At 42.2% G+C, this 18,890-nt stretch overlaps 1 protein-coding gene across 2 annotated transcripts in view; it reads left to right on the forward strand.

Annotated features, from left to right (window-relative positions):
* Positions 1-18,890, forward strand: part of LOC139759070 (palmitoyltransferase ZDHHC3) — a 306,923-nt gene that overhangs the window by 271,647 nt on the left and 16,386 nt on the right. For both annotated transcript variants that reach the window (XM_071681007.1, XM_071681006.1), the window contains one exon: positions 9,887-10,099. In XM_071681007.1, the coding sequence (XP_071537108.1) occupies positions 9,887-10,099 (213 nt within the window). The remainder of the gene's footprint in view (positions 1-9,886; positions 10,100-18,890) is intronic.

Below are 18,890 nucleotides of genomic sequence, written 5' to 3' on the forward strand. Positions count from 1 at the left end.
TATACATACATGTCCACACACGCAAATATACATACCTATACATCTCAATGTACACATATATATACACACACAGACACATACATGTATACCCATGCACACAATTCACACTGTCTGCCTTTATTCATTCCCATCGCCACCTCGTCACACATGGAGTACCATCCCCCTCCCCCCTCATGTGTGCGAGGTAGCACTAGGAAAAGACAACAAAGGCCCCATTTGGTCACACTCAGTCTCTAGCTGTCATGCAATAATGCCCTAAACCACAGCTCCCTTTCCACATCCAGGCCCCACACAACTTTCCATGGTTTACCCCAGACGCTTCACATGCCCTGATTCAATCCACTGAAAGCACGTCAACCCCGGTATACCACATCGATCCAATTCACTCTATTCCTTGCCCTCCTTTCACCCTCCTGCATGTTCAGGCCCCGATCACACAAAATCTTTTTCACTCCATCTTTTCACCTCCAATTTGGTCTCCCACTTCTCCCCGTTCCCTCCACCTCCGACACATATATCCTCTTGGTCAATCTTTCCTCACTCATTCTCTCCATGTGACCAAACCATTTCAAAACACCCTCTTCTGCTCTCTCAACCACGCTCTTTTTATTTCCACACATCTCTATTACCCTTACATTACTTACTCGATCAAACCACCACACACCACACATTGTCCTCAAACATCTCATTTCCAGCACATCCACCCTCCTGCGCACAACTCTATATATATATATATATATATATATATATATATATATATATATATATATATATATATATATATATATATACCTTCCACAGAGCAGTTCTATCAACTCTATCATATGCCTTCTCCATATCCATAAATGCTACATACAAATCCATTTGCTTTTCTAAGTATTTCTCACATACATTCTTCAAAGCAAACACCTGATCCACTCATCCTCTACCACTTCAGAAACCACACTGCTTTTCCCCAATCTGATGCTCTGTACATGCCTTCACCCTCTCAATCAATACCCTCCCATATAGTTTCCCAGGAATACTCAACAAACTTATACCTCTGTAATTTGAGCACTCACACTTATCTCCTTTGCCTTTTTATGATGGCATATGCAAGCATTCTGCCAATCCTCAGGCACCTCACCATGAGTCATACATATATTAAATAAAAGGGGGTGACTGTATTGCTGACTGGTTGATAAGGTTATGATAGAGGTAATGATAGAGTTGATAGAGATGGTCTGTGGAAGGTATTAAGAATATATGTTGTGGGAGGTAAGTTGTTAGAAGCAGTGAAAAGTTTTTATCAAGAATGTCAGGCTTGTGTACGTGTAGGAAGAGAGGAAAGTGATTGGTTCTCAGTGACTGTTAGTTTGTGGCAGGGGTGTGTTATGTCTCTATGGTTGTTTAATTTGTTTATGGATCGGGTTGTTAGGGAGGTGAATGCAACAGTTTTGGAAAGAGGGGCAAGTATGCAGTCTGTTGTGGATGAGAGAGCTTGGGAAGTGAGTCAGTTGTTGTTTGCTGATGATACAGCGCTGGTGGCCGATTCAGGTGAGAAACTGCAGAAGCTGGTGACTGAGTTTGATAGAGTGTGTGAAAGAAGAAAGTTAAGAGTAAATGTGAATAAGAGCAAGGTTATTAGGTACAGTAGGGTTGAGGGACAAGTCAATTGGGAGGTAAGTTTGAATGGAGAAAAACTGGAGGAAGTGAAGTGTTTTAGATACCTGGGAGTGGATTTGGCAGCGGATGGAACCATAGAAGTGGAAGTGAATTGTAGGGTAGGGGAGAGGGCGAAAGCTCTGGAAGCGTTGAAGAATGTGTGGAAGTCGAGAACATTATCTCGGAAAGCAAAAATTGGTATGTTTGAAGGAATGGTGGTTTCAACAATGATATATGGTTCCGAGGCGTGGGCTATAGATAGAGGTGTTCGGAAGAGGGTGGGTGTGCTGGAAATGAGATGTTTGAGGACAATATGTGGTGTGAGGTGGTTTGATCGAGTAAGTAGTAATAGGGTAAGAGAGATGTGTGGTAATAAAAAGAGTGTGGTTGAGAGAGCATAAGAGGGTGTATTGAAATAGTTTGGTCACATGGATAGAATGAGTGAGGAAAGATTGACAAAGAGGACGTATATGTCAGAGGTGGAGGGAACGAGAAGTGGGAGACCAAATTGGAGGTGGAAAGATGGAGTGAAATAGATTTTGAGTGATCGGGGCCTGAACATGCAGGAGGGTGAAAGGCATGCAAGGAATAGAGTGAATTGGAATGATGTGGTATACTGGGGTCGTCGTGCTGTCAATGGATTGAACCAGGGCATGTGAAGTGTCTGGGATAAACCATGGAAAGTTCTGTGGGGCCTGGATGTGGAAAGGGAGCTGTGGTTTTAGTTCATTATTAGATGACAGCTAGAGACTGAGTGTGAATGAATGGGGCCTTTGTTGTCTTTTCCTGGCGCTGCCTCGTGCACATGAGGGGGGAGGGGGATGTTATTCCATGTGTGGCGGGGTGGCGATGGGGGTGAGTAGGGGCAGACAGTGTGAATTGTGTGCGTGTGTGTATATGTGTGTGTCTGTGTGTGTATATATGTGTGTACGTTGGGATGTGTGGGTGTGTATGTTTGCGTGTGTGTGCATGTGTGTTGGGGTGGGTTGGGCCATTTTCTTTCGTCTGTTTCCTTGCGCTACCTCGCAGGCGCGGGAGACAGCGACAAAGCAAAATAATATATATATATATATATATATATATATATATATATATATATATTTTTTTTTTTTTTTTTTGCTTTGTCGCTGTCTCCCGCGTTTGCGAGGTAGCGCAAGGAAATAGACGAAAGAAATGGCCCAACCCACCCCCATACACATGTATATACATACGTCCACACACGCAAATATACATACCTACACAGCTTTCCATGGTTTACCCCAGACGCTTCACATGCCTTGATTCAATCCACTGACAGTACGTCAACCCCGGTATACCACATCGCTCCAATTCACTCTATTCCTTGCCCTCCTTTCACCCTCCTGCATGTTCAGGCCCCGATCACACAAAATCTTTTTCACTCCATCTTTCCACCTCCAATTTGGTCTCCCTCTTCTCCTCGTTCCCTCCACCTCCGACACATATATCCTCTTGGTCAATCTTTCCTCACTCATTCTCTCCATGTGCCCAAACCATTTCAAAACACCCTCTTCTGCTCTCTCAACCACGCTCTTCTTATTTCCACACATCTCTCTTACCCTTACGTTACTTACTCGATCAAACCACCTCACACCACACATTGTCCTCAAACATCTCATTTCCAGCACATCCATCCTCCTGCGCACAACTCTATCCATAGCCCACGCCTCGCAACCATACAACATTGTTGGAACCACTATTCCTTCAAACATACCCATTTTTGCTTTCCGAGATAATGTTCTCGACTTCCACACATTTTTCAAGGCTCCCAGAATTTTCACCCCCTCCCCACCCTATGATCCACTTCCGCTTCCATGGTTCCATCCGCTGCTAGATCCACTCCCAGATATCTAAAACACTTCACTTTCTCCAATTTTTCTCCATTCAAACTCACCTCCCAATTGACTTGACCCTCAACCCTACTGTACCTAATAACCTTGCTCTTATTCACATTTACTCTTAACTTTCTTCTTTCACACACTTTACCAAACTCAGTCACCAGCTTCTGCAGTTTCTCACATGAATCAGCCACCAGCGCTGTATCATCAGCGAACAACAACTGACTCACTTCCCAAGCTCTCTCATCCCCAACAGACTTCATACTTGCCCCTCTTTCCAAAACTCTTGCATTCACCTCCCTAACAACCCCATCCATAAACAAATTAAACAACCATGGAGACATCACACACCCCTGCCGCAAACCTACATTCACTGAGAACCAATCACTTTCCTCTCTTCCTACACATACACATGCCTTACATCCTTGATAAAACCTTTTCACTGCTTCTAACAACTTGCCTCCCACACCATATATTCTTAATACCTTCCACAGAGCATCTCTATCAACTCTATCATATGCCTCCTCCAGATCCATAAATGCTACATACAAATCCATTTGCTTTTCTAAGTATTTCTCACATACATTCTTCAAAGCAAACACCTGATCCACACATCCTCTACCACTTCTGAAACCACACTGCTCTTCCCCAATCTGATGCTCTGTACATGCCTTCACCCTCTCAATCAATACCCTCCCATATAATTTACCAGGAATACTCAACAAACTTATACCTCTGTAATTTGAGCACTCACTCTTATCCCCTTTGCCTTTGTATATATACATATATATATATATATATATATATATATATATATATTTTTTTTTTTTTTTTCATACTTTGTCGCTGTCTCCCGCGTTTGCGAGGTAGCACAAGGAAACAGACGAAAGAAATGGCCCAACCCCCCCCATACACATGTATATACATACGTCCACACACGCAAATATACGTACCTACACAGCTTTCCATGGTTTACCCCAGACGCTTCACATGCCTTGATTCAATCCACTGACAGCACGTCAACCCCGGTATACCACATCGCTCCAATTCACTCTATTCCTTGCCCTCCTTTCACCCTCCTGCATGTTCAGGCCCCGATCACACAAAATCTTTTTCACTCCATCTTTCCACCTCCAATTTGGTCTCCCTCTTCTCCTCGTTCCCTCCACCTCCGACACATATATCCTCTTGGTCAACCTTTCCTCACTCATTCTCTCCATGTGCCCAAACCACTTCAAAACACCCTCTTCTGCTCTCTCAACCACGCTCTTTTTATTTCCACACATCTCTCTTAGCCTTACGTTACTCACTCGATCAAACCACCTCACACCACACATTGTCCTCAAACATCTCATTTCCAGCACATCCATCCTCCTGCGCACAACTCTATCCATAGCCCACGCCTCGCAACCATACAACATTGTTGGAACCACTATTCCTTCAAACATACCCATTTTTGCTTTCCGGGATAATGTTCTCGACTTCCACACATTCTTCAAGGCCCCCAGAATTTTCGCCCCCTCCCCCACCCTATGATCCACTTCCGCTTCCATGGTTCCATCCGCTGCCAGATCCACTCCCAGATATCTAAAACACTTCACTTCCTCCAGTTTTTCTCCATTCAAACTCACCTCCCAATTGACTTGACCCTCAACCCTACTGTACCTAATAACCTTGCTCTTATTCACATTTACTCTTAACTTTCTTCTTCCACACACTTTACCAAACTCAGTCACCAGCTTCTGCAGTTTCTCACATGAATCAGCCACCAGCGCTGTATCATCAGCGAACAACAACTGACTCACTTCCCAAGCTCTCTCATCCCCAACAAACTTCATACTTGCCCCTCTTTCCAAAACTCTTGCATTTACCTCCCTAACAACCCCATCCATAAACAAATTAAACAACCATTGAGACATCACACACCCCTGCCGCAAACCTACATTCACTGAGAACCAATCACTTTCCTCTCTTCCTACACGTACACATGCCTTACATCCTCGATAAAAACTTTTCACTGCTTCTAACAACTTTCCTCCCACACCATATATTCTTAATACCTTCCACAGAGCATCTCTATCAACTCTATCATATGCCTTCTCCAGATCCATAAATGCTACATACAAATCCATTTGCTTTTCTAAGTATTTCTCACATACATTCTTCAAAGCAAACACCTGATCCACACATCCTCTACCACTTCTGAAACCACACTGCTCTTCCCCAATCTGATGCTCTGTACATGCCTTCACCCTCTCAATCAATACCCTCCCATATAATTTACCAGGAATACTCAACAAACTTATACCTCTGTAATTTGAGCACTCACTCTTATCCCCTTTGCCTTTGTACAATGGCACTATGCACGCATTCCGCCAATCCTCAGGCACCTCACCGTGAGTCATACATACATTAAATAACCTTACCAACCAGTCAACAATACAGTCACCCCCTTTTTTAATAAATTCCACTGCAATACCATCCAAACCTGCTGCCTTGCCGGCTTTCATCTTCCGCAAAGCTTTCACTACCTCTTCTCTGTTTACCAAATCATTTTCCCTAACCCTCTCACTTTGCACACCACCTCGACCAAAACACCCTATATCTGCCACTCTATCATCAAACACATTCAACAAACCTTCAAAATACTCACTCCATCTCCTTCTCACATCACCACTATTTGTTATCACCTCCCCATTTGCGCCCTTCACTGAAGTTCCCATTTGCTCCCTTTTCTTACGCACTTTATTTACCTCCTTCCAGAACATCTTTTTATTCTCCCTAAAATTTAATGATACTCTCTCACCCCAACTCTCATTTGCCCTTTTTTTCACCTCTTGCACCTTTCTCTTGACCTCCTGTCTCTTTCTTTTATACATCTCCCACTCAATTGCATTTTTTCCCTGCAAAAATCGTCCAAATGCCTCTCTCTTCTCTTTCACTAATACTCTTACTTCTTCATCCCACCACTCACTACCCTTTCTAATCAACCCACCTCCCACTCTTCTCATGCCACAAGCATCTTTTGCGCTATCCATCACTGATTCCCTAAATACATCCCATTCCTCCCCCACTCCCCTTGCTTCCATTGTTCTCACCTTTTTCCATTCTGTACTCAGTCTCTCCTGGTACTTCCTCACACAGGTCTCCTTCTCAAGCTCACTTACTCTCGCCACCCTCTTCACCCCAACATTCACTCTTCTTTTCTGAAAACCCATACAAATTTTCACCTTAGCCTCCACAAGATAATGATCAGACATCCCTCCAGTTGCACCTCTCAGCACATTAACATCCAAAAGTCTCTCTTTCGCACGCCTATCAATTAACACGTAATCCAATAACGCTCTCTGGCCATCTCTCCTACTTACATAAGTATACTTATGTATATCTCGCTTTTTAAACCAGGTATTCCCAATCGTCAGTCCTTTTTCAGCACATAAATCTACAAGCTCTTCACCATTTCCATTTACAACAGTGAACACCCCATGTATACCAATTATTCCCTCAACTGCCACATTACTCACCTTTGCATTCAAATCACCCATCAAGGGTAAAGGGGAAGAGTGGTTTGGGAATGTCTGGGGAGTAAAGTCAGGGGTTAGTGAGAGGACAAGAGCAAGGGAAGGAGTAGCAATACTCCTGAAACAGGAGTTGTGGGAGTATGTGATAGAGTGTAAGAAAGTAAATTCTCGATTAATATGGGTAAAACTGAAAGTTGATGGAGAGAGGTGGGTGATTATTGGTGCATATGCACCTGGGCATGAGAAGAAAGATCAAGAGAGGCAAGTGTTTTGGGAGCAGCTGAATGAGTGTGTTAGTGGTTTTGATGCACGAGGCCGGGTTATATATATATATATATATATATATATATATTTTTTTTTTTTTTTGCCGCTGTCTCCCGCGTTTGCGAGGTAGCGCAAGGAAACAGACGAAAGAAATGGCCCAACCCACCCCCATACACATGTATATACATACACGTCAACACACGCAAATATACATACCTACACAGCTTTCCATGGTTTACCCCAGACGCTTCACATGCCCTGATTCAATCCACTGACAGCACGTCAATCCCGGTATACCACATCGATCCAATTCACTCTATTCCTTGCCCTCCTTTCACCCTCCTGCATGCTCAGGCCCCGATCACACAAAATCTTTTTCACTCCATCTTTCCACCTCCAATTTGGTCTCCCTCTTCTCCTCATTCCCTCCACCTCCGACACATATATCCTCTTGGTCAATCTTTCCTCACTCATTCTCTCCATGTGCCCAAACCATTTCAAAACACCGTCTTCTGCTCTCTCAACCACGCTTTTTTTATTTCCACACATCTCTCTTACCCTTACGTTACTTACTCGATCAAACCACCTCACACTACACATTGTCCTCAAACATCTCATTTCCAGCACATCCACCCTCCTGCGCACAACTCTATCCATAGCCCATGCCTCGCAACCATTCAACATTGTTAGAACCACTATTCCTTCAAACATACCCATTTTTGTTTTCCGAGATAATGTTCTCGACTTCCACACATTTTTCAAGGCTCCCAGGATTTTCGCCCCTCCCCCACCCTATGATCCACTTCTGCTTCCATGGTTCCATTCGCTTCTAGATCCACTCCCATATATCTAAAACACTTTACTTCCTCCAGTTTTTCTCCATTCAAACTTACCTCCCAATTGACTTGACCCTCAACCCTACTGTACCTAATAACCTTGCTCTTATTCACATTTACTCTTAACTTTCTTCTTTCACACACTTTACCAAACTCAGTCACCAGCTTCTGCAGTTTCTCACATGAATCAGCCACCAGCGCTGTATCATCAGCGAACAACAACTGACTCACTTCCCAAGCTCTCTCATCCACAACAGACTTCATACTTGCCCCTCTTTCCAAAACTCTTGCATTCACCTCCCTAACAACCCCATCCATAAACAAATTAAACAACCATGAAGACATCACACAGCCGTGCCGCAAACCTACATTCACTGAGAACCAATCACTTTCCTCTCATCCTACACGTACACATGCCTTACATCCTCGATAAAAACTTTTCACTGCTTCATATATATATATATATATATATATATATATATATATATATATATATATATATATATATATATCTTTTTTCTTCTTTTAAACTATTCGCCATTTCCCGCATTAGCGAGGTAGCGTTAAGAACAGAGGACTGGGCCTTTTTTGGAATATCCTCACCTGGCCCCCTCTGTTCCTTCTTTTGGAAGATTAAAAAAAAAAAAAAAAAAAAAAAAAAAAAAAAGAGAGGGGAGGATTTCCAGCCCCCCGCTCCATATATATATATATATATATATATATATATATATATATATATATATATATATATATATATATATATATATATATATGGTTTCCCTGAAACTCCCAAATATACAAGTGTAAACAACCAATACTCTACAATGTACTCTTGCATTTACCTCCCAAACCACCCCATCCATAAACAAATTGAACTACCATGGAGACATCACACACCCCTGCCGCAGACTGACCTTCCCTGGGAACTAGTCATTTTCATGTCTTCCTACTTGCACACATGCCTTACATTCGTGATAAAAACTTTTCACTACTTTTATGAGCTTACCACTCATACCATATACTCTTAAGACCTTCCTCAAAGCATCTTCATCAACCCTATCATATACCTTTTCCAGATCCATAAATGCTTCATACATTTCCCTCTGTTTTTCTGAGTTTTTCTCACACACATTCTTCAAAGCAAACACCTGATGCACACATCCTCTACCACTTCTGAGAGCACACTGCTCCTCCCCAGTCTGATGCTCTTAATCAATACCCTCCCTTACAATTTTCCAAGGATACTCAGCAAACTTATGTCTCTGTAGTTTGAACACTCACCTTTATCCCCTTTGCCTTTGTACAGTGGCACTATACATGCATTCTGCCAAGCACTAGGCACTTTACCATGATCCATACATACACTGAATATCCTTACCAACCAGTCCACAACACAGTCACCCCCTTTCTTAATAAATTCAGTTGCAATACCATCCAAACATGCCACCTTGGTGGATTTCATCCTCTGCAAGGCTTTCACTACCTTTTCTCTTAACCAAACCATTCTCCCTGACCCTTTCACTTCGCACACCACCCCAACCAAAACATCCTACATCTGCCACTCTATCATCAAACACATTCAGCAGATCATCAAAGTACTCACTCCATCTCCATCCCACTTCATCACTACCTGGAATTCCTCCCCTCCAGTTTTTACTTTAACAATGCTACCTTGCTAATGCAGGAAATGGCAAATATGTGTGTCTATGTGTGTTTCCTCAACCAAAATGATACCCATATATTAATCAGACAATATCCTCCCCAGTTCTACATTGCCCTGCTGAGCCTTCATGGTCTATTCCTGGGCATCTACCAGTTTATAATCTGTGTCAAGAGTGAGTGGCGTGAGTGCTCCTCATTCTCCCCACCTGCCACAGTGGTCCTCTTGCTTTTCCTCATCTTCGAGAGTTTGCTGTTTGCCATTTTTACTGCAGTAATGTTTTTCACACAAGTTAATGCAATCTGGAATGATGAAACGGTGAGTGAAATTTGATTGTTACTTTCATTGACGTTTTGAATAAGAGAAATTGTTTATTGATTTTTTACATTTTCTCTTAGTTTTCCCTAGACATTTTCCTGGTATTCATCTCCCCCTGTTATCCAGTTTTCATACAGGAGTATCTTACATAGAATGAGGTCACAAATATTTAATTGAAAGAATGTAGAGAGAAAAGCAGCTAAGATGGTACCTGAATGAGGTCTTGCTGCCTCATGTAGGCAAAATTTTAAGTAACTCTTATTTGTTTTAGGATTAATCTGATAGTAAGGAAGGAAAACAGTTTCGAGGCATGAGAAATATAGTGTCTTCACACTGGAGTATCTTGCACTTTAACCATTAATTGAAATGCATCATTAGTTTATAAAATCTAGTTTCCTAATGGTGCATCTGTTTTTCTGGTATCAGTAATTTTCCTCACATTTTGTAGGAGTGAACTGTTTTTGAAAGAGATTGGGGTTAACATTGTAACTTGATGCCAGAGTTCCCCTTCAGAAGATTAAAAAAGGCAAATAGAGGAAAATTAGAATCACATTGAAGAATATAGTTGCAGAAGTTTTTGGTGTAGTTTCAACAACATAATTTAGCCCCAAGTTAGCGTATGCTTGAGATGCACAGATATTTAATTGAAAGGGTCTGGAGAAGAGCATCTAAAATGTTACTTGAAAAAAATAAAAGATCTGACTTACAATGACAGTCTGATGGTTGTACAATTGCCCACCTTGAAGAAGAGTCGAGATAGGGGAGACTTGATTATAGCCTTCAAGTTTCCAAGTCATTTAGATGATGCTGAACAGTTCTTCATGAGATGTATTGTTAGGTTAACTAGAGTTCATGATAAGATGCCTTTTAGAAAGGATGCAAAGAAGAACTGTCTTAGTATATGATTAGAATGAACAAAGCAGTATAACTGAATGCAAGCCTGATGGTAAAGAAAGTTCAAGAGATGGGGCTCCTCATATGTAGAACTCTCTTCACATACTATACCAACAGGTAATCTTAAGTGGGTAATTACTCAGATCACTTACATCTCAACTCCTTTCCCATTGTTTTAAAGTGGAGAATGACTTGTTTAGTGTGACCATGTTTCCATTCACACCATCTTTCATTGCTTCTGATTCCATATTATTCATCTAGCATCCTCACCTGAAAAATATGTAGGCCTAATTAAGGCTTTCAGTGTGTGTATCCACCTCTTCTACAGTTTAAGTCTCTTCCTTATTCCTTTAACAGTCCTTATCCAGATACTTTTGATCATCCTATCATCTGCCACATGTTCTGTATAACTTTTCCTCTCTAAAAGATTGTGATATGTTCACATAATATTACCTTCATATGTCTTCATTCTCTCCAATGCCATAACTTCTAATTCCCTCTCTGCTGTACATATTGTGTCTTTTCTACTCCTACCTTTTCCTAGCCCTAACTTGTATAAACTTGGTTGGGTTTACATTCACACATGAAAGATGGAGAATCCTGAAATTAAGATCTTGATACTCTTCCAGGGTTCAGAGTTGATTTTTGAAGTGACTTGTATACTTTTACCCTCAGGCTCTCAATCTGTTTCATTTGCAACATGTATTGACAAAGGGACTTGCCTTAGTATTATTTTATGATCAAGCAGAGCCCATCAAGAACTGTTTCGTGCTTCAGAATGCAAAATCAGTTTCTATCATAGGTGCTTTGGTTGTATGCATTTAATTTACCCAGTGTACACAGTAATGGATTTATGTTATTATTATTATTATTGCGCAAAAGATGCTTGTGGCATGAGAAGAGTGGGAGGTGGGCTGTTTAGAAAGGGTAGTGAGTGGTGGGATGAAGAAGTAAGAGTATTAGTGAAAGAGAAGAGAGAGGCATTTGGACGATTTTTGCAGGGAAAAAATGCAATTGAGTGGGAGAAGTATAAAAGAAAGAGACAGGAGGTCAAGAGAAAGGTGCAAGAGGTGAAAAAAAGGGCAAATGTGAGTTGGGGTGAGAGACTATCAGGAAATTTTAGGGAGAATAAAAAGATGTTCTGGAAGGAGGTAAATAGGGTGCGTAAGACAAGGGAGCAAATGGGAACTTCAGTGAAGGGCGTAAATGGGGAGGTGATAACAAGTAGTGGTGATGTGAGAAGGAGATGGAATGAGTATTTTGAAGGTCTGTTGAATGTGTCTGATGACAGAGTGGCAGATATAGGGTGTTTGGGTCGAGGTGGTGTGCAAAGTGAGAGGGTTAGGGAAAATGATTTGGTAAACAGAGAAGAGGTAGTAAAAGCTTTGCGGAAGATGAAAGCCGGCAAGGCAGCAGGTTTGGATGGTATTGCAGTGGAATTTATCAAAAAAGGGGGTGACTGTATTGTTGACTGGTTGGTAAGGTTATTTAATGTATGTATGACTCATGGTGAGGTGCCTGAGGATTGGCGGAATGCGTGCATAGTGCCATTGTACAAAGGCAAAGGGGATAAGAGTGAGTGCTCAAATTACAGAGGTATAAGTTTGTTGAGTATTCCTGGTAAATTATATGGGAGGGTACTGATTGAGAGGGTGAAGGCATGTACAGAGCATCAGATTGGGGAAGAGCAGTGTGGTTTCAGAAGTGGTAGAGGATGTGTGGATCAGGTGTTTGCTTTGAAGAATGTATGTGAGAAATACTTAGAAAAGCAAATGGATTTGTATGTAGCATTTATGGATCTGGAGAAGGCATATGATAGAGTTGATAGAGATGCTCTGTGGAAGGTATTAAGAATATATGGTGTGGGAGGCAAGTTGTTAGAAGCAGTGAAAAGTTTTTATCGAGGATGTAAGGCATGTGTACGTGTAGGAAGAGAGGAAAGTGATTGGTTCTCAGTGAATGTAGGTTTGCGGCAGGGGTGTGTGATGTCTCCATGGTTGTTTAATTTGTTTATGGATGGGGTTGTTAGGGAGGTAAATGCAAGAGTTTTGGAAAGAGGGGCAAGTATGAAGTCTGTTGGGGATGAGAGAGCTTGGGAAGTGAGTCAGTTGTTGTTCGCTGATGATACAGCGCTGGTGGCGGATTCATGTGAGAAACTGCAGAAGCTGGTGACGGAGTTTGGTAAAGTGTGTGGAAGAAGAAAGTTAAGAGTAAATGTGAATAAGAGCAAGGTTATTAGGTACAGTAGGGTTGAGGGTCAAGTCAATTGGGAGGTGAGTTTGAATGGAGAAAAACTGGAGGAAGTGAAGTGTTTTAGATATCTGGGAGTGGATCTGTCAGCGGATGGAACCATGGAAGCGGAAGTGGATCATAGGGTGGGGGAGGGGGCGAAAATTTTGGGAGCCTTGAAAAATGTGTGGAAGTCGAGAACATTATCCCGGAAAGCAAAAATGGGTATGTTTGAAGGAATAGTGGTTCCAACAATGTTGTATGGTTGCGAGGCGTGGGCTATGGATAGAGTTGTGCGCAGGAGGATGGATGTGCTGGAAATGAGATGTTTGAGGACAATGTGTGGTGTGAGGTGGTTTGATCAAGTAAGTAACGTAAGGGTAAGAGAGATGTGTGGAAATAAAAAGAGCGTGGTTGAGAGAGCAGAAGAGGGTGTTTTGAAATGGTTTGGGCACATGGAGAGAATGAGTGAGGAAAGATTGACCAAGAGGATATATGTGTCAGAGGTGGAGGGAACGAGGAGAAGAGGGAGACCAAATTGGAGGTGGAAAGATGGAGTGAAAAGGATTTTGTGTGATCGGGGCCTGAACATGCAGGAGGGTGAAAGGAGGGCAAGAAATAGAGCGAATTGGAGTGATGTGGTATACAGGGGTTGACGTGCTGTCAGTGGATTGAATCAAGGCATGTGAAGCGTCCGGGGTAAACCATGGAAAGCTGTGTAGGTATGTATATTTGCGTGTGTGGACATGTGTATGTACATGTGTATGGGGGGGGTTGGGCCATTTCTTTCGTCTGTTTCCTTGCGCTACCTCGCAAATGCGGGAGACAGCGACAAAGTATAAAAAAAAAAAAAAAAAAAAAATTATTATTATTATTATTATTATTATTATTATTATTATTATTATTATTATTATACTTAATCGCTGTTTCCCACATCAGCAAAGTAGCTTCAGAAAGCAAATGAAGAATGACCCATCCACTCATCTACACATATATATATACATAAACACCCATACATGCACATATACATACATTTATTTATACATATCAACATACATATCCCTGGGGATAGGGAGAAAGAATACTTCCCACACATTCCTCACGTGTCGTAAAAGGCAACTAAAGGTGATGGGAGCGGGGAGCTAGAAACCCTCCCCTCCTTGTATTTTAACTTTCTTAAAGGGTAAAACAGAAGAAGGAGTCATGTGGGGAGTGCTCATCCTCCTCGAAGGCTCAGATTGGGGTGTCTAAATGTGTGTGGATGTAACCAAGATGAGAAAAAAGGAGAGATAGGTAGTATGTTTGAGGAAATGAACCTAGATGTTTTGGCTCTGAGTGAAACGAAGCTCAAGGGTAAAGGGGAAGAGTGGTTTGGGAATGTCTTGGGAGTAAAGTCAGGGGTTAGTGAGAGGACAAGAGCAAGGGAAGGAGTAGCACTACTCCTGAAACAGGAGTGGTGGGAGTATGTGATAGAGTGTAAGAAAGTAAACTCTAGATTGGTATGGGTAACACTGAAAGTGGATGGAGAGAGATGGGTGATTATTGGTGCATATGCACCTGGGCATGAGAAGAAAGATCATGAGAGGCAAGTATTTTGGGAGCAGCTGAGTGAGTGTGTTAGTAGTTTTGATGCACAAGACTGGGTTATAGTGATGGGTGAATTGAATGCAAAGGTAAGTAATGTGGCAGTTGAGGGAATAATTGGTGTGCCTGGGGTGTTCAGTGTTGTAATTGGAAATGGTTAGGAGCTTGTAGATTTATGTGCTGAAAAAGGACTGGTGATTGGGAATACCTGGTTTAAAAAGAGAGAGATACATAAGTATACGTATGTAAGTAGGAGAGATGGCCAGAGAGCGTTATTTGATTACGTGTTAATTGATAGGCACGTGAAAGAGAGACTTTTGGATGTTAATGTGCTGAGAAGTGCAACTAGAGGAATGTCTGATCATTATCTTGTGGAGGCGAAGGTGAAGATTTGTAGAAGTTTTCAGAAAAGAAGAGAGAATGTTGGGTTGAAGAGAGTGGTGAGAGTAAGTGAGCTTGGGAAGGAGACTTGTGTGAGGAAGTACCAGGAGAGACTGAGTACAGAATGGAAAAAGGTGAGAACAAAGGACTTAAGGGGAGTGGGGGAGGAATGGGATGTATTTAGGGAAGCAGTGATGGCCTGTGCAAAAGATGCTTGTGGCATGAGAAGCGTGGGAGGTGGGCAGATTAGAAAGGGTGGTGAGTGGTGGGATGAAGAAGTAAGATTATTAGTGAAAGAGAAGAGAGAGGCATTTGGATGATTATTGCAGGGAAATAATGCAAATGACTTGGAGATGTATAAAAGAAAGAGGCTGGAGGTCAAGAGAAAGGTGCAAGAGGTGAAAAAGAGGGCAAATGAGAGTTGGGGTGAGAGAGTATCATTAAATTTTAGGGAGAATAAAAAGATGTTTTGGAAGGAGGTAAATAAAGTGCGTAAGACAAGGGAACAAATGGGAACGTCAGTGAAGGGGGCAAATGATTGAGTTGATAACAAGTAGTGGTGATGTGAGAAGCAGATGGAGTGAGTATTTTGAAGGTTTGTTGAATGTGTTTGATGATAGAGTGGCAGATATAGGATACTTTGGTTGAGGTGGTGTGCAAAGTGAGAGGGTTAGGGAGAATGATTTGGTAAACAGAGAAGAGGTAGTAAAAGCTTTGTGGAAGATGAAAGCCGGCAAGGCAGCGGGTTTGGATGGTATTGCAGTGGAATTTATTAAAAAAGGGGGTGACTGTATCGTTGACTGTTTGGTAAGGTTATTTGATGTATGTATGACTCATGGTGAGGTGCCTGAGGATTGGCAGAATGCTTGCATAGTGCCATTGTACAAAGGCAAAGGGGATAAAAGTGAGTGTTCAAATTACAGAGGTATAAGTTTATTGAGTATTCCTGGGAGATTATATGGGAGGATATTGATTGAGAGGGTGAAGCCATGTACAGAGCATCAGACTGGGGAAGAGCAGTGTGGTTTCAGAAGTGGTAGAGGATGTGTGGATCAGATGTTTGCTTTGAAGAATGTATGTGAGAAATACTTAGAAAAGCAAATGGATTTGTATGTATCATTTATGGATCTAGAGAAGGCATATGATAGAGTTGATAGAGATGCTCTGCGGAAGGTATTAAGAATATATAGTGTGGGAGGCAAGTTGTTGGAAGCAGTGAAAAGTTTTTATCATGGATGCAAGGCATGTGCACGTGTAGGAAGAGAGGAAAGTGATTGGTTCTCAGTGAATGTCGGTTTGCGGCAGGGGTGCATGATGTCTCCATGGTTGTTTAATTTGTTTATGGATGGGGTTGTTAAGGAGGTGAATGCAAGAGTTTTGGAAAGAGGGGCAAGTATGCAGTCTGTTGTGGATGAGAAAGCTTGGGAAGTGAGTCAGTTGTTGTTTGCTGATGATACAGCGCTGGTGGCTGATTCGGGTGAGAAACTGCAGAAGCTGGTGACTGAGTTTGATAAAGTGTGTGAAAGAAGAAAGCTGAGAGTAAATGTGAATGAGAGCAAGGTTATTAGGTACAGTAGGGTTGAGGGACAAGTCAGTTGGGAGGTAAGTTTGCATGGAGAAAAACTGGAGGAAGTAAAGTGTTTTAGATATCTGGGAGTGGATCTGGCAGTGGATGGACCCATGGAAGCGTAAGTGAATCATAGGGTGGGGGAGGGGGCGAAAGTTCTGGGAGCGTTGAAGAATGTGTGGAAGTCGAGAATATTATCTCGGAAAGCAAAAATGGGTATGTTTGAAGGAATAGTGGTTCCAACAATGTTATATGGTTGCAAGGTGTGGGCTATACATAGAGTTGTGCGGAGGAGGGTGGATGTGCTGGAAATGAGATGTTTGAGAACAATATGTGGTGTGAGGTGGTTTGATCGAGTAAGTAATGAAAGGGTAAGAGAGATGTGTGGTAATAAAAAAAGTGTGGTTGAGAGAGCAGAAGATGGTGTTTTGAAATGGTTTGGTCACATGGATAGAATGAGTGTGGAAAGATTGACCAAGAGGGTATATGTGTCAAAGGTGGAGGGAACGAGGAGAAATGGGAGACCAAATTGGAGGTGGAATGATGGAGTGAAAAAGATTCTGAGTGATTGGGGCCTGAACATGCAGGAGGGTGGAAGGTGTGCAAGGAAAAGAGTGAATTGGAACGATGTGGTATACCGGGGTTGACGTGCTGTCAGTGGATTGAACCAGGGCATGTGAAGCGTCTGGGGTAGACCATGGAAAGTTTTATGGGGCCTGCATATGGAAATGGAGCTGTGGTTTCGGTGCATTATACATGACAGCTAGAGACTGAGTGTGAACGAAAGTTGCCTTTGTTGTCTTTTCCTAGCGCTACCTCGCGCACATGAGGGGGGAGGGGGTTGTTATTTCATGTGTGGCAGGGTAGCGACAGGAATGAATAAGGGCAAACAGTATGAATTATGTACATGTGTATATATGTATATGTCTGTGTGTGTATATATATGTATACATTGAGATGCATAGGTATGTATATGTGCATGTGTGGACGTGTATGTATATACATGTGTATGTGGGTGGGTTGGGCCATTCTTTCGTCTGTTTCCTTGCGCTACCTCGCTAACGCGGGAGACAGCGACAAAGTATGATAAAATATAATAATAATCAACATACACACACACAGACATATACATATATACACATGTACATATTCATACTTGCTTGCCTTCATCCATTCCTAGTGCTACCCCACCCCACAGAAAAGACAAAAAGGCCGCATTCATTCACACTCAGTCTCTAGTTGTCATGTGTAATGCATTGAAACCATAACTCCCTATCCACACCCAGGCCCCACAGACCTTTCCATGGTTTACCCCAGATGCTTCATATGCCTTGGTTCAGTCCACAGACAGCACATTGACCCCGGTATACCACATCGTTCCAGTTCACTCTGTTCCTTGCATGCCTCTTACTCTCCTGTATGTTCAGGCCTCAGTTGCTCAAAATCTTTTTCACTCCATCCTTCACCCTTCAATTTTGTCTCCCACTTCTTGTTCCCTCCACCTCTAACACATATATCCTCTTTGATAATCTTTCTTCACTAATTCTCTCCATATGTCCAAACCATTTCAACACACCCTCTTTTGCTCTCCCAACCACACTCTTTTTATTTCCACACATCACTTTTACCTCTCCATTACTTTCTCGATCAAACCACCTCACACCACATATTGTCCTCAAACATTTGATTTCCAACACATCCACCTTCCTCCATATAACCCCATCTATAGCCCATACCGCAACCATCTAACATCGTTGGAATTACTATTCCTTCAGACATATCCATTTTTGCTCTCCGAGATAACGTTCTCGTCTTCCACACATTTTTCATTGCTCCCAGAAACCATCACCCCCTCCCCCACCCTGTGACTTACTTTTGCTTCCATTGTTCCATTCACTGCAAAGTCCACTCCCAGATATCTGGAACACTTCACTTCCTCCAATTTTTTCTCCATTCAAACTTACATCCGTATTAACTTGTCCCTCAACCCTGCTGAACCTTTACTCTCAATTTCTCCTTTCGCACACTTTTTCAAACTCAGTCACCAACTTCTGCAGTTTCTCACTCGAATCAGCCACTAAAGCTGTATCATCGGTGAACAACAACTGCCTCACTTCCCAGGCCCTCTCGTCACCA

Source organism: Panulirus ornatus, chromosome 32 (assembly GCF_036320965.1).
Source record: "Panulirus ornatus isolate Po-2019 chromosome 32, ASM3632096v1, whole genome shotgun sequence".
Lineage (NCBI taxonomy): Eukaryota > Metazoa > Arthropoda > Malacostraca > Decapoda > Palinuridae > Panulirus > Panulirus ornatus.